The following is a 12,156-nucleotide window of genomic DNA, read 5'->3' on the forward strand; positions in this document are numbered from 1 at the left end:
CAGGCTGCAACAGGTAGGAATATCCTTTTACGTCACACAGTTTACCTCTATTAAAAGTGCTTATTTTTGCCACTGACTAATAAGTGTCTAACAACATTATGGGAAGGAGCCTACAGAGAAATACAACGTTTTTTTATTTACCTTTCACTTGATCCGGTCTGTAGTGTTCAACCAAGTCTCGGTCCAGGAGAAGTCTCGTTCAGAAGTCTCACGAGAGGTTTTGGCATCTTCCACACTGTTGAAATCACCTAAATATTACAGCCATGACTTTTGGAAACCTTTTAGATAACACTAAGCTATGCTTTCTGTATTCCCAACACAACAAACACCGACTACACCGCACACCGACACTCCTCTTCAACTCTCACTCACTTTCAGGTGTTTTCACCGTTGTCTTCACGTTGTAACACGTCATCTCGCGAGATTTCAAAATGAGACTCCTCCTTGAACGAGACCACACCCACACACCTGAACCAAAGAGTGTAGAAGCAAAAAGAGCAAACTGCAGGTGAAACAGCTGCTTGCGCCATTTAAAAAAAAAGCTTATTATAGGCCTATTTATAATATTTTATTGTTCAACACAAGCCATTTCGGTAGAATATGATAATAGAATATAAATAATTTAGTTTTACTTTCGTATCGCAATTTTTAGGCGAACGTTTTACTGGTGTTCGGTAGTCGCTTTAAAGTCCAAAATGGTGAAGGTGTAGCTTTGCTGCTGGGCACTGATGTTGCAATGGAACGAACAATTGAATTTCACTTCTTGGCAAAATACGTTCTTTGCCTGAATTGTTGGCGGTCGAGTTGCATTGTGGGTAATGTAGGCGCCATGTTTTGATCAGGAAAAAATAATGTGTGGAATTAAAAAGACGATATCTCTGCTCCTGCTGCATCGATTTTGATCTTATCTATAAAACTGTACATCTTTAGTAATTTCCCTCGGGATAAATAAAGTTCTTTCTTATCTCATCTACTCTTTTAAAGAGGTGATAAGGCAAAAAGTTGGGAGCTACTGCTCAAACATCTCACATTCTCTTCCCTAAAATATACCCAAGACACAAGAGTTCAACAAACTCTCATCACTGATAATATATCTTTATTTTTTTTAAAGACTTTCACTAAAATAACATGTCTTAACAGAATATCCTCATCTACATGTTTGGATTTAAAACAGCCTCTTTAATGAATAAAACAACATCATATTTTATGTAAAACACCACATTGTTAAAAGTTCCCTAAAAGAGGAAAGAAATGTTCATTTTTGTGACAAAACCACAATGCCATACAAAATACACTGTTTCACCTAACTGAATGAGCTGATTTGCATTTACTGGATGTGTAGCATATTTCGTAGCATGGTAGCTTTGACCCTAAAGGGAAATCATAGCACTCATTGTTATTTTTAAGATTGCATTATACAATGTGTGATAAATAAAATATGTAAAAAGTTAGAAACCATGAGGTTTAATTTAGTATTTAACGATGATTCAGAGCAAGCTGTTTCTTACAGAAAAAAATATAATATACTGTATATCAAGAGGCTTCATGTACGCAACGTTAAGACAATGTGTTTCACACACAGTTATCCTCAAAAGTGCTTGTTGAAGTCTGAGCAGACTAGAATAGAAAACAAAATGTACAGTACATTGGCCACATGTTAGCGGTGTGTTATTTATACAAATATAATACATTTAAAATGAATGTTATTTTATACACATTCCTACACAAAATCATATTAATAAAACCAGTTAGCTTGGCATCTCTTGTTGTTTAGACATTAAATAAAATATATAAGCCATCATTTCTCAAACATGCCTCTCTTAGCGTTACTTTGAAATTAATTTAAGACAACATCTGCATTCACTTGTTCCCTTTGAGCTCGTTGCAAATCTCCCGTTGATGGCGACGGTAGGATCCCCAGCAACAGCGGCCTCACTTCACACTTTTTAGCAGCTCCAGACGGTTAAAACAAACACACTTTCAACACAACAGTCTGTTGGTCTGGCAGAGGATAAAGTGCTGTTCTCCTTTGGCCCCGATGTGGAATCGGATAAAAACCAGTGGTCACAATCAGTCGTAGACCCCGGCCTCTGATCTCAGTGCTGCGTGATAAAAAGCCTCCTGACCCAGAGCCTTGGACAGCAGTCTGTGCCCGCGGGGAGACATGCAGCCCTGGCCCGGCAAATATCCGGCCGCGGCTTTACCGGATCTTGTGGGTTTAAGTCTGGGCGCTGCGTAATACCCCTCCTTGTGGTCATACTGTGTGGGCCTGACTTTAGTGCTCTGAGTCCTTCTGTTCGGCTGAGTGGAAAAGGATCCCAGATGTTCAGGATCCACAGGGGATTTGGCGTGGTAATGATAGTAGTGGCGATTCTCTCTGGTGCTCTGCGACCTCCCCGACCTCCTGAGGATGCCCGGTTTCGCAATGTAGCTGTTGGCGGTGTTGGTCATCGCGAACCGATCCTGGTCGTGACCTCGCGCTTGGCTTCTGTTATTGTGCTCGATGTTTTTGAGGTGAGGACAGCCCCTTTCTGGAAGCGAGGGGACTTTGCGAAGCGGCGGCTGCTGCTGCTGCTGCTGCTGCTGCTGCTGCTGCTGCGAGGAGCTCTCTCTGATCTGAATCCGCCTGGATGGTCCCGGCTCCGCGTTTGACCGGTGACTGTAATGCTGCCTGGCGACCTCGGGGTCAGCCTGTTGAGACCTCTGGGACATCGGGGATGTAGCTAGCGCGATATTTTGGCTTTCTGTCCTGCTGGCGGAGAGGAGGCAGGCGTTTCCAGGGTCTGACTTGCTTCTCGTGTGCATTATGTTGCTCGTGTCAGTCGGCGAGACAGGGCTCTCATACGGAGACACAGCTATATTTCTACGTCTGGATTTACTCTCCTGCTTGACCGGTTGATACACGACTCTTTCAAAAACTTCTGCGTCTCTAGCCTCATAAACGACAGTATCCCTGCTTTCTATGTAAAGCTCCCTGTTCACAGGAGGGACGCGGTGTGGCGAGTAGTTGTAGTAATCCGATTGTCCACCTTCCCTCGTGGAACGCATGGTGTAAGACTGGCTGTGTCGGATACCGCTTGGCCTGCAGGGCTCTACGTAATAGCGGGAGCCATCTACTGGGTTCATATCAGAATAGGGGCTGTAACGATAGTCGGCATGCGTTTTCTCAAACTGCTGCCGGACGGGGTGGACGCCGGTCTGAATCAGCCTCTGATAGGGCGCTTCCGGGCTCGTTGCCTGCTCGACGTAAAACATGGTGTCGGGGGGCAGGACCTCTGTCTCTGCCAGCTCGTAGTGGCTAATCTGAGGGGCGTGGAAGGAGCGAGCCCTCCGCATCGCGGGGTGCCTGTCATCCGACCTCTGGTATTGGCCCGGTTGCCTGTAGCAACCACTGATGAGGTGCTCATCTCTGTGGTAACGTCCGTATTGAGGTGACAAAGGGTGCCTTAACCCTAAAGTGCTGTAGCGGCCATCAGAGGACTGCCTGTATATGCTTTTTGGCCCCGAAAGGTGATGTGGCAGAGCGTCAGGCCGAGGGCAGTGAGGTGCAGGCATTCGTCCTGTTTGAATCGGCCGTTGATAGAGATGATGATTGCCGTAGACATCCTCGACCAGGCCGTGAGGTCTGTCCTCCTCTGGGCTGTAGTGATGGGTCGAAGAGGGGTGTAATGGACGCGGAATGACCTCCTCAATTGAGGCAGGCATGGAGGTCTCCGCCAGCACAGCGCGGAAATTAAATACATTGATGGAGTCGGTGTTCACATATACGGGAGAAGTTGACGGGCTCTGAGCGGAGCCGACAGGTTGGGTGGGTGTCGAAACGCCGACGCTCTGATAGGTGGGTTCTGCTTGTGTGGCATCTATAATTTCTTTCTCCACCCTGCGGTCCCTCCTCTCCGCGCTGCCTCCATCCAAGCTCCCTGACCCGAGCGGGCTGACGTTTGGCGTGAAATTGCACATGCTCTCCTGTCCGCCGATGACCTGCAACGGCTCTGAGCCGGGGTGGGCGGGCAGGAAATGAACAGGATGAGGGCAGCAGCGGCTCTCCCCGGGTGTGTGCGCTGATGTCTGCCACTGGGAGGAGACATGAGGGCCGCGGTACTCCTGGGGGTACACTTTAAGGTCGAGAACAGAGGGCCGGGGCGGTCTGTCCTGGGCGTGACCGGCTTCCTGTCTCTGGAGGGGGTGCGACGGGGCGTTGTTTCTTCTCTGGGAGCCGCCGCTGGCCTTCTGGGCGGATTCAGCCAGAGCCAAAGCCAGCTTTCGCGCAGCACTCGTCAAGGGAGGGTGAGGAGGGAGAACAGACACTGAACTCATAAGTCTATCTGTTCCTGGGGGGGGATAAGACAAACAACGCTACAGTATGACAGGACAAACAAAGCTATGGTAAGACATGATGGGACAAGACACAAAAGCTTTCATAAGAAACTATAGAATGCATTAATATTTAAATAGATAGCAACTATAAATATTCTGTTAAAGAGGAGTGGTACTGACCTGGATCGGGCAGGTTCTGTGCAGCCTGGCTGAGGTCAGTCAGGGCCGACCCCTGGCTCGCTGTGCTGAGCGGGCTGCAGTGTGGGTAGGGCGCTCTCGCCTCCTTTCCATCTGCCAGCGGAGCGTCACGCGTCTCCATTGGGGGAGAAGAGGAAGGAAGAGGCGGAGGAGAGGCGGATGTATTCTGAACATCTGCCTGCATCTTTAATGATTTCTTCCTGAGTTTAGGAGAGAGCGGCTTGGAGATGACCTTCTTCCCACCTTTACCGAGAACGGGGCTAATATCTGGAGACTGATAGCCGCCGATGTTGTTGTTAGGAGAGGAGATTGGCTCCGATTCGCTGGAGCACCCTGCGCTCTTCCTCCATCTACTTCCGTCTCTGTTGCGTTGCAGCCCTGGTGTCACCGAGGGCTGAAAAGACATGGGGTCAAAGTCCAAACTATAGATGCCCTCAGCCGGTGCACAAAGATCGAGGTCGTCCTCCTGGGTTGGAGGCGAAATATAAGCCGCGGTGCGGACGTGATCAGCACCGTTATGACTCCCATTCAGTGGGTGGGTCCTGTGGTCGTCTTTGCTTCTGGTGTTGCGTACGTCATCTCTGCAGACGCCAGAAACAGCCTCACTAGTCGAGCGAGGTCTGCGGGGGCGGTAACTCCGCTGTTCCCCTGGGATGGAGAAAAAAGGCACATGCATATTTAATCACAGAAATACAGATAATATAAACCACTTGTGTGCTAAATGTAAGTTTTTAATGAATAATTACCTTCCACATTGTGCAAAGAGGTGAGAGATTCCTCACTTTTGGTGGAGCGCAACGTGCCGCTGTCTCCTCTTCCACCTGCAAATGTTTTCAGAGTTAATTATTTTTCTCAATAAAATGAATCCTCACCACCTTTTTTTTTTAAAGAAGAACATTTCAAAAACATTGAAGTGTCAAGATTAGTTGAAGAAATTGAAATGTTCAACCAGGTGATGTATGTTTCCTGGCTGCGTAACAGCAGAAGTGATCCAACCTGGCAGTGCAATGCTCTTTATCTCGTTCGGCTCGCTGGGGTGCCGCTTCAGTTTACGTTTGGACACGGAGTGGGACTTGCCCAGGTGGAAAAAGGAGAGCCAGTTCCCCACTGGAGACTTCTTAGCCTTAACAGGAGGCCGCTTGCCGCTACGACACAAGAAACAAAATCATCTTCAACACTGTTTCTGTTTCATCTAACAAAAGTGTCTCGCACAGGCCCAAATAAATAGAAATGACAAAAACAAAACATTAGGGCTGCTGCTAACGATCATTTTCATTACATTTTAATTTGATTAATTGTTTAGTGAAGAAAATGTCAGAAAATTGTGAAAAATGCCCATTACAATTCCAGGTTTCAGGACAAAATCTTAAATACTGTAAATTGTTTTGTCTTACCAAACATCCAAAAATCGCTTTTTATAGCATCAAATAACTAATTAAAACTTAAAAAATAAACACTTGAACATACATCAGCGTAATAAGAACTACTTAAAAATGACAGAAACTTGTTGTAAAAAAAAATATTTGACGTGCAATTTGACTTTTAGTTTGGCCCATGTTCCATCCGCTAACATGGAGGGGGCGGGATTTATGACTTATACTGCAGCCAGCCACCAGGGGGCAATTGAGATGTTTTGGCTTCACTTTTGGGAAGTTGTCATGTCGTCCATCTTTATATACAGTCTATGGCTGTAATGTTTGGTATTGTGTTTGTGTTTTTGCTTGACTTAAATGATATAAACGACCAAGTGCTGATCTGATGTTTTGTGTATGACTAATCATACACAAAACATTATCTTTGAACAACTTAAATATCAAATGATGACATGTTCACACGCGCTCATGAAGCAGAATAATTCACATGATGAATAAAAAGGAGGACTGATCAGGCGGTCCGTAAAGCTACCTCTCCATCGGGAGCTCGATGACCGTGTGGAACTTGCCGAGCAGAGCCCCGGGTCCCTCCCCGACCTCGATGTAGTCGCTGTGGCTGAGGCTGGGCGTGGTGGCCGGGGAGCTCAGCTGTGCCTGAGTGCGAGCCTGGGCCTCCTCCAAAGATAGCAGCTTTGTGGACGGGGAGCTGACCAGCAGGGACTTGGGTCTGGATAAGGTGTTGTTACCTGAAAATAAAAGTGTTTTAGCGATGCACTTAACCTCAGACAACAGATGCAACATGTCATTTAGTTCCTATTTTGAGCTACCTGTGCTTTCACGTATGATGGCGTTGAGTTTAGCGCTGAAGAGAGCCTCGGTGTTGTTGAGGATGAACTCCACCACCACCGACTGGATGCGCACCTCCATGAACGCCGCCGTGCCGCTAAAGCAGGCCGACTCGATCTGTCTGGACCTGAGACACAGTTACAGTTACAGAACAGCACAACCTATTTCACAGCTCTGGACCACGGAGACGTGGCCCAGTTCGCTGTCACAGAAACACGAGAAGGAAACCGGCAATGCTGGCGCTATGGATGCCACTTTAACAGTTTGCATGCAGCCAGCCACACGTCTAGAATAAGAGTCACCTGAGGAGGTTAGGCGCCCAGACGATGGCCAGGTTTTTAGTGTGCATGTTAGTGATGGGGCTGAAGGTGGCAAGGTTGGAGAGGTGTCTCATGAGGTACTCCAACGTCCTGTAGGTAAAGAAAGGCAAAAATAGGTTGATATACATTCCACCTGTCAACATTTCCTTTTAGGCAATAAAAAGGTCAATCCTGGGTCAGGTCATCCAACACTGTTATCCTCCATATTACCAGCAGGTGGAGTCACAGATCAGGTGAGTTCAGTCAGGATTAATGCCACTTCCCAAATCAAACAATTCCACTTCAGGCCACCAGGGTGCAACATCGAGCTTTTAAACCTCACTGACCTGTAGTGTGGAGGAGGCAGCTGCTGGATGACATTGTGGATTTTGACCAGCCTCTCCTCATCTGTGGCTGCAGACACGGCCTCCTGTGAAGACAGAGGATAAAGCGCACGTCACTGCTGAGAGGCCGATAATCACAGCAGAGGGAGTCGCCTTAACAGTCCCACTCGCTTTTTTTTTTTTCTCCCTTTTATAGTCAGAGCAGGGCAGTGTTTTTTTTTTTTTGACTCGCTTCATCTGCTATTCCGTTTTAGCGTGTACATCCCCTGCTGTTCCTAGAAAGCTGAGAGTAATGCAACGACCCCATTTTTTGGAGCAGCACTTAAAACTGAGCTGAACATTTCTGCATTGTTTCTCCAGTTCTTTGATCATCACCGAGTAACGGGATAATGCGTCCTCTGCAGCTTTTTCCTCCACACAATGCTGGAAGGGTTATACAAGTTTCCATTGCCATATCTATCCCCCCCAGCAGCATAAGTCCCTGCCCCAGTTCCTTACTGAGAATCGGTCGTAGAGCTGGTAGGTGAGCAGAGGGTTGGGCAGCTCTCTGAAGTACAGCTTGCAGAGGGAGCCCACTGAGTGGATGTCCTGTCTGAAGACTTCCCTGCTCAGATCTGGGACCTGCTCGGAGTCAAACTCGTGCCTAGACGGAGACAGAGAGAAGAAGAAGATATAGAACAGCGTGGGAGTCAACCTACTGCCCATCTGTCAGCATGAAAACACAAAAACAAGGAGCACATTTGAACACTATAAGCTACTTTTGATGAGGAGAATTAATGATTTATTACTCAAATTCTCCAGCTTACTACTATTGATAATACTGCCAAAAGATAATAATATTCCTCCCCAAACTAAATATATTTAGCAGTGAGGTGGAGCAGGTAGAGAAGAAGGTCCTTAATGAGTATAAACTGTCACCACACATTTATCATTATCCTAACACATCGAGATGTGAACGGTCAACAAGTTTTTCATGTGAGAGAAAATTCCCACTCGACTCAGTCGTCTGTCAACACCCCGTCAGATTATGAGCCTCCCGATTTATCTACTAATGAGAGTCTGTTTCATGAATTCCTCCTGGCAAATGCAGAATAGATGAGAAAATCATTACAGCCATTCAAAGCTGCACAGCTTGAATCAAATTGTATTTGATGGTTTTTTTAGAAGAAGCAGCTCAAAAACTTGGAGAGCAGCGTCCATGGTGTTAATGGGGAGCTCGGTTACAGCTATTTTATTGATACTTTCTGGGTTTCATTTCTAATCAATATAATGAGCCAAATGGGTACAAACCTGAGTTTCTGGATGTTGGAGGAGATCCCAGACAGTCTGTAGATCCCGTCCGTGACTCCGTTTTTCTCTATGAAGTCAGCACAGCTCTTAACAACCTGCGGGACTACAGGAGACAATAGAGGCTCAGGAACAAGATGTAGTGCTCAGTGATCACTGCACTTTTTTTCATTGAGTTAGGATGTCATTATACAACAACATATGTGTAATCTCTACTATTTCAATTCTACTCAAATCGTGTTGAAGAAACGAATATCAATTCAGTCTAAGTCAGTGGTTCCTATCCCAGGGCAAGATTAATCTGAGGGGTCATGAGATGAGACTTATTATCTCATGCACACAAGTTAAAAAATATAATTTCAGATTCCAGGGGCTACGTAAAATCCTAAAATCTTTACATTTCTTTTAATCGTAGACCATATTAGAACTGCATCAATGAATTGATTAATTGTCAATTTGTTGTCTATCAAATCAATCGTAAACTACTTTGATAATCGATTAATCAGTTTGACTAATTTTTTAAAGAAAAAAAAAGGTCTAAAATCTGTGATTTCAGCTTCTTAACTTCTTAACTTTACTCCTCTATGACAGTAAACTCAATATCTTTGAGTTGTGGACAATACAAGACATTTGAGGACGTCATATTGGGCTTTGGGAAACATTAATCAACATTTTTCACCATTTTGTGACATTCTATGGACCAAACAACTTATCGATTAATCAACAATGAAAATAATCGTTAGTTGCAGCCTTATACTATATAATCCAGTTGAAATGCAGAGGACATGACCTCCTCCTACGGCCCGGCATAGACATATACAACCCGAATCAATGTGTCGGAGGTACCCATGTAGCTTTAATCCAATCATCTGTATAAATTCAAATGACATAAATGGTTGAAATGGTCCCCATCATATCACGGGCATTTCAAAACGTCTGAAAAAACAAAGACACAGCTTTTGGCAAATCTACAAGAATCTATGCAGGAGCACATCCTGCTGGCTGGTTATTCACACCACCGACTCAATTCACATCAAACGTCACAGCAAAGCATCACAAATCCACTACACAGGCAGCAGACACACTGGGGTAATCCCCTCTCCGGGTATTTACGGTTTGAAAATGTGAAACATTTCCGTGTGAACAGCCGGCAGGTAAGAATTACATGATGGAAAATGGGGGGAAAAAAGAAGCCATTGTAGGAATAAATTACCCTCATGTCCTGAGTTGTGGAGATATTCCCCCAGGTCACAGCCAAACACTCGCTCTTTGAGGATGCCGCGCTGCCGCAGCTTCTGAGGCGGCGGTCGAGACTTCATAAAAGTCCTCAGGAACGTGACCAGCTTCCCATGCTTCTTACACACTGATTAATAGGACACACACACACATAACAGCCACTTTAAATCAATCCACCTCACATCCCGCGAGCGAGTCTTAAATAAATCATCAAGCAGAAGGACGGACACACGCTGAAGAGTACCTGGCTTCGGCACCGAGCTTTGAACACTGGGGGGAATCTTGTCATTTATCAGCTCAACACAGTCGCAGGGGAAGAAACCAACCTGCAGGTAGAGAGAAGAGGTTGAGCAGCGTAAAGAGACGGAGCTGGTGGTACACTTGTTAGTTCAAAAGGACCAGTGGGGTTTAGCGTTTAGTGCTGTGGCAGACTGTAGTCGGGTGGAGGTGCAGAAATAGGTCAGTAAGCATGAGGGTACAAGCTGCCTCAGGCTGAAAATAGCTGGTTTGCATTCTAATCGTGAAAAGCATCTCAGGGTGTCACTCAAACCCCAATGACAAACTAGCTTCTTTTTGCTATTTTGATTTAAAGGGGACATATCATGCTCATTTTCAAGTTCATACTTGTATTGTGGGTTTCTACTAGAACATGTTTAATGTTCAAAAAACACATTATTTTCCTCATACTGTCTGTCTGAATATACCTGTAGTGTATTCACCCTCTGTCCGAAACGCTCCGTTTTAGCGCCTGTCTATTTAACACCCCCTCCTGAAAAAGCCCAGTCTGCTCTGATTGGCTCATGAGAAAAAAATGGTGCACCTTTTGTAAAGGTAGTTCTCAAGCTGTGGGCGGTATATACTAATGAGCCTGCATGTGACATAGGAAGGGGAGCCAAATCTGAATGGCTTGCTGAATCACATGTTTTCTGATTTAGGCAGCCCACAAAAAACTGACTGGGTTGTCTTATTTCACAGTTTGTGGGTTGGTAGGTACTCCAGATACAGAAATGATCTGCACAAGCACTGAAATATGAGTTTTTCATGATATGTCCCCTTTAAAAAAACAAGGAATTCAACTCAAATATGCAAATATAAAAAACAAATCAGTATGTCTTTATGGATGAATTCCCTGGACTCCGAAATTTAATTTGGATGAATAAACGTTTTACTTAAAGACGCACTGAAATGAAAAATAAAATCCTGTGATTCCTGTGTTGATTATTCATTGATCTCTTGCTACATATCTTCTGAGTACTGCTTAAATACTGCTCCAAATAATGTGGTTTATGGTCTAATTTATTCATTTGAGCTTTATCCTCCGCCTCCTGGTCTAACAACACGAGATGATGGAGGTGTGTGTGGAGGCTAATAGTCCTCAGCAGACCTTCAGGTTCGTATCTCTCTAAAGTTCCCTACCACGCTGTATTTGCCCACTTATGAGGGTTCCATTCAAATCTATAGGATTTGACTTTAATCCCTCTCCTTACTAAAGCCCGTTTACTCGGAAATACGTCACATAACCGAAGCCAAAGACGCTCCGACCTCTGCTTCACTGTTACTTTAATCACTACTTCATCCTCACTGGAAGAGGAGACAAGTTGTCCCTTTCATTGTTCTCTATTAAACATCAATGTGAATGAATGATTTACCTGAAAGCCATGTTTCCCTCTCCACCAGCCTGTGTCTTCTTTGGGAGGCATGTCTATGACTGACACGATGTCCCCCACCTGGGTCACAAAGAGTGCGATGATGAGAATAACGTCTGATCACAGCTGAGCACATTAAAAAGGCATTACTGTATGATGGGATCAGAAATATGCATATGTAACACATCCAGTGGAAATAATTCTGCTGCTCAAAGATGAAAAAAGATTGATTCATGTGAGATTATGTGTCTTATATAACAGAGGTCACCTCAAAGGTCAACTCGTCCGTGGCCTGAGCGGTGTAGCGCTTGGTGACGTGGGCAGCAGCGATGGCGGGGACGTTGATCGAGGCTTCCTCAGACACCAGCAGATGGTTCCCCTTGTTGTCGATCTGGAAAAGAAAAAAATGACATTTAAAGCAACATTTAAAAGAAATTTCTTGTCGAGAGTTAGACATGTTGGCCAAGCTCAGCTCGAAGATTGGAAGCAGGGAGAAGCAGCTGCTCCTGCTTCATTTAACACGATAGAGGGAGACGAGTAATATTGGCATTTTTCACACAAGCAGCAGCACAATATGTTACTGTAGTGTGGTTTTATTAATGGAATCATT

General features: G+C 45.2%; 1 protein-coding gene and 1 long non-coding RNA gene across 2 annotated transcripts in view; one reads left to right on the forward strand and one right to left on the reverse strand.

Moving 5' to 3' along the window:
• Positions 1–1,079: 1,079 nt before the first annotated feature.
• Positions 1,080–12,156, reverse strand: part of arhgap32a (Rho GTPase activating protein 32a) — a 29,556-nt gene continuing 18,479 nt past the window's right edge. Inside the window, exons 9-22 of the mRNA XM_037775998.1 lie at positions 11,815–11,937; positions 11,550–11,627; positions 10,145–10,226; positions 9,878–10,027; positions 8,668–8,770; positions 7,876–8,020; positions 7,381–7,463; positions 7,037–7,144; positions 6,716–6,861; positions 6,421–6,634; positions 5,512–5,660; positions 5,262–5,336; positions 4,498–5,163; positions 1,080–4,331 (exon numbers count right to left, since the gene is read on the reverse strand). Coding sequence (XP_037631926.1) covers positions 2,071–4,331; positions 4,498–5,163; positions 5,262–5,336; positions 5,512–5,660; positions 6,421–6,634; positions 6,716–6,861; positions 7,037–7,144; positions 7,381–7,463; positions 7,876–8,020; positions 8,668–8,770; positions 9,878–10,027; positions 10,145–10,226; positions 11,550–11,627; positions 11,815–11,937 — 4,383 coding nt within the window. The 3' untranslated portion in view covers positions 1,080–2,070. The remainder of the gene's footprint in view (positions 4,332–4,497; positions 5,164–5,261; positions 5,337–5,511; positions 5,661–6,420; positions 6,635–6,715; positions 6,862–7,036; positions 7,145–7,380; positions 7,464–7,875; positions 8,021–8,667; positions 8,771–9,877; positions 10,028–10,144; positions 10,227–11,549; positions 11,628–11,814; positions 11,938–12,156) is intronic.
• Positions 7,035–7,666, forward strand: LOC119491786. The gene is made up of 2 exons (XR_005207655.1): positions 7,035–7,150; positions 7,387–7,666. It is a non-coding gene; the product is annotated as an uncharacterized LOC119491786 (long non-coding RNA).

Source organism: Sebastes umbrosus, chromosome 7 (assembly GCF_015220745.1).
Source record: "Sebastes umbrosus isolate fSebUmb1 chromosome 7, fSebUmb1.pri, whole genome shotgun sequence".
NCBI lineage: Eukaryota > Metazoa > Chordata > Actinopteri > Perciformes > Sebastidae > Sebastes > Sebastes umbrosus.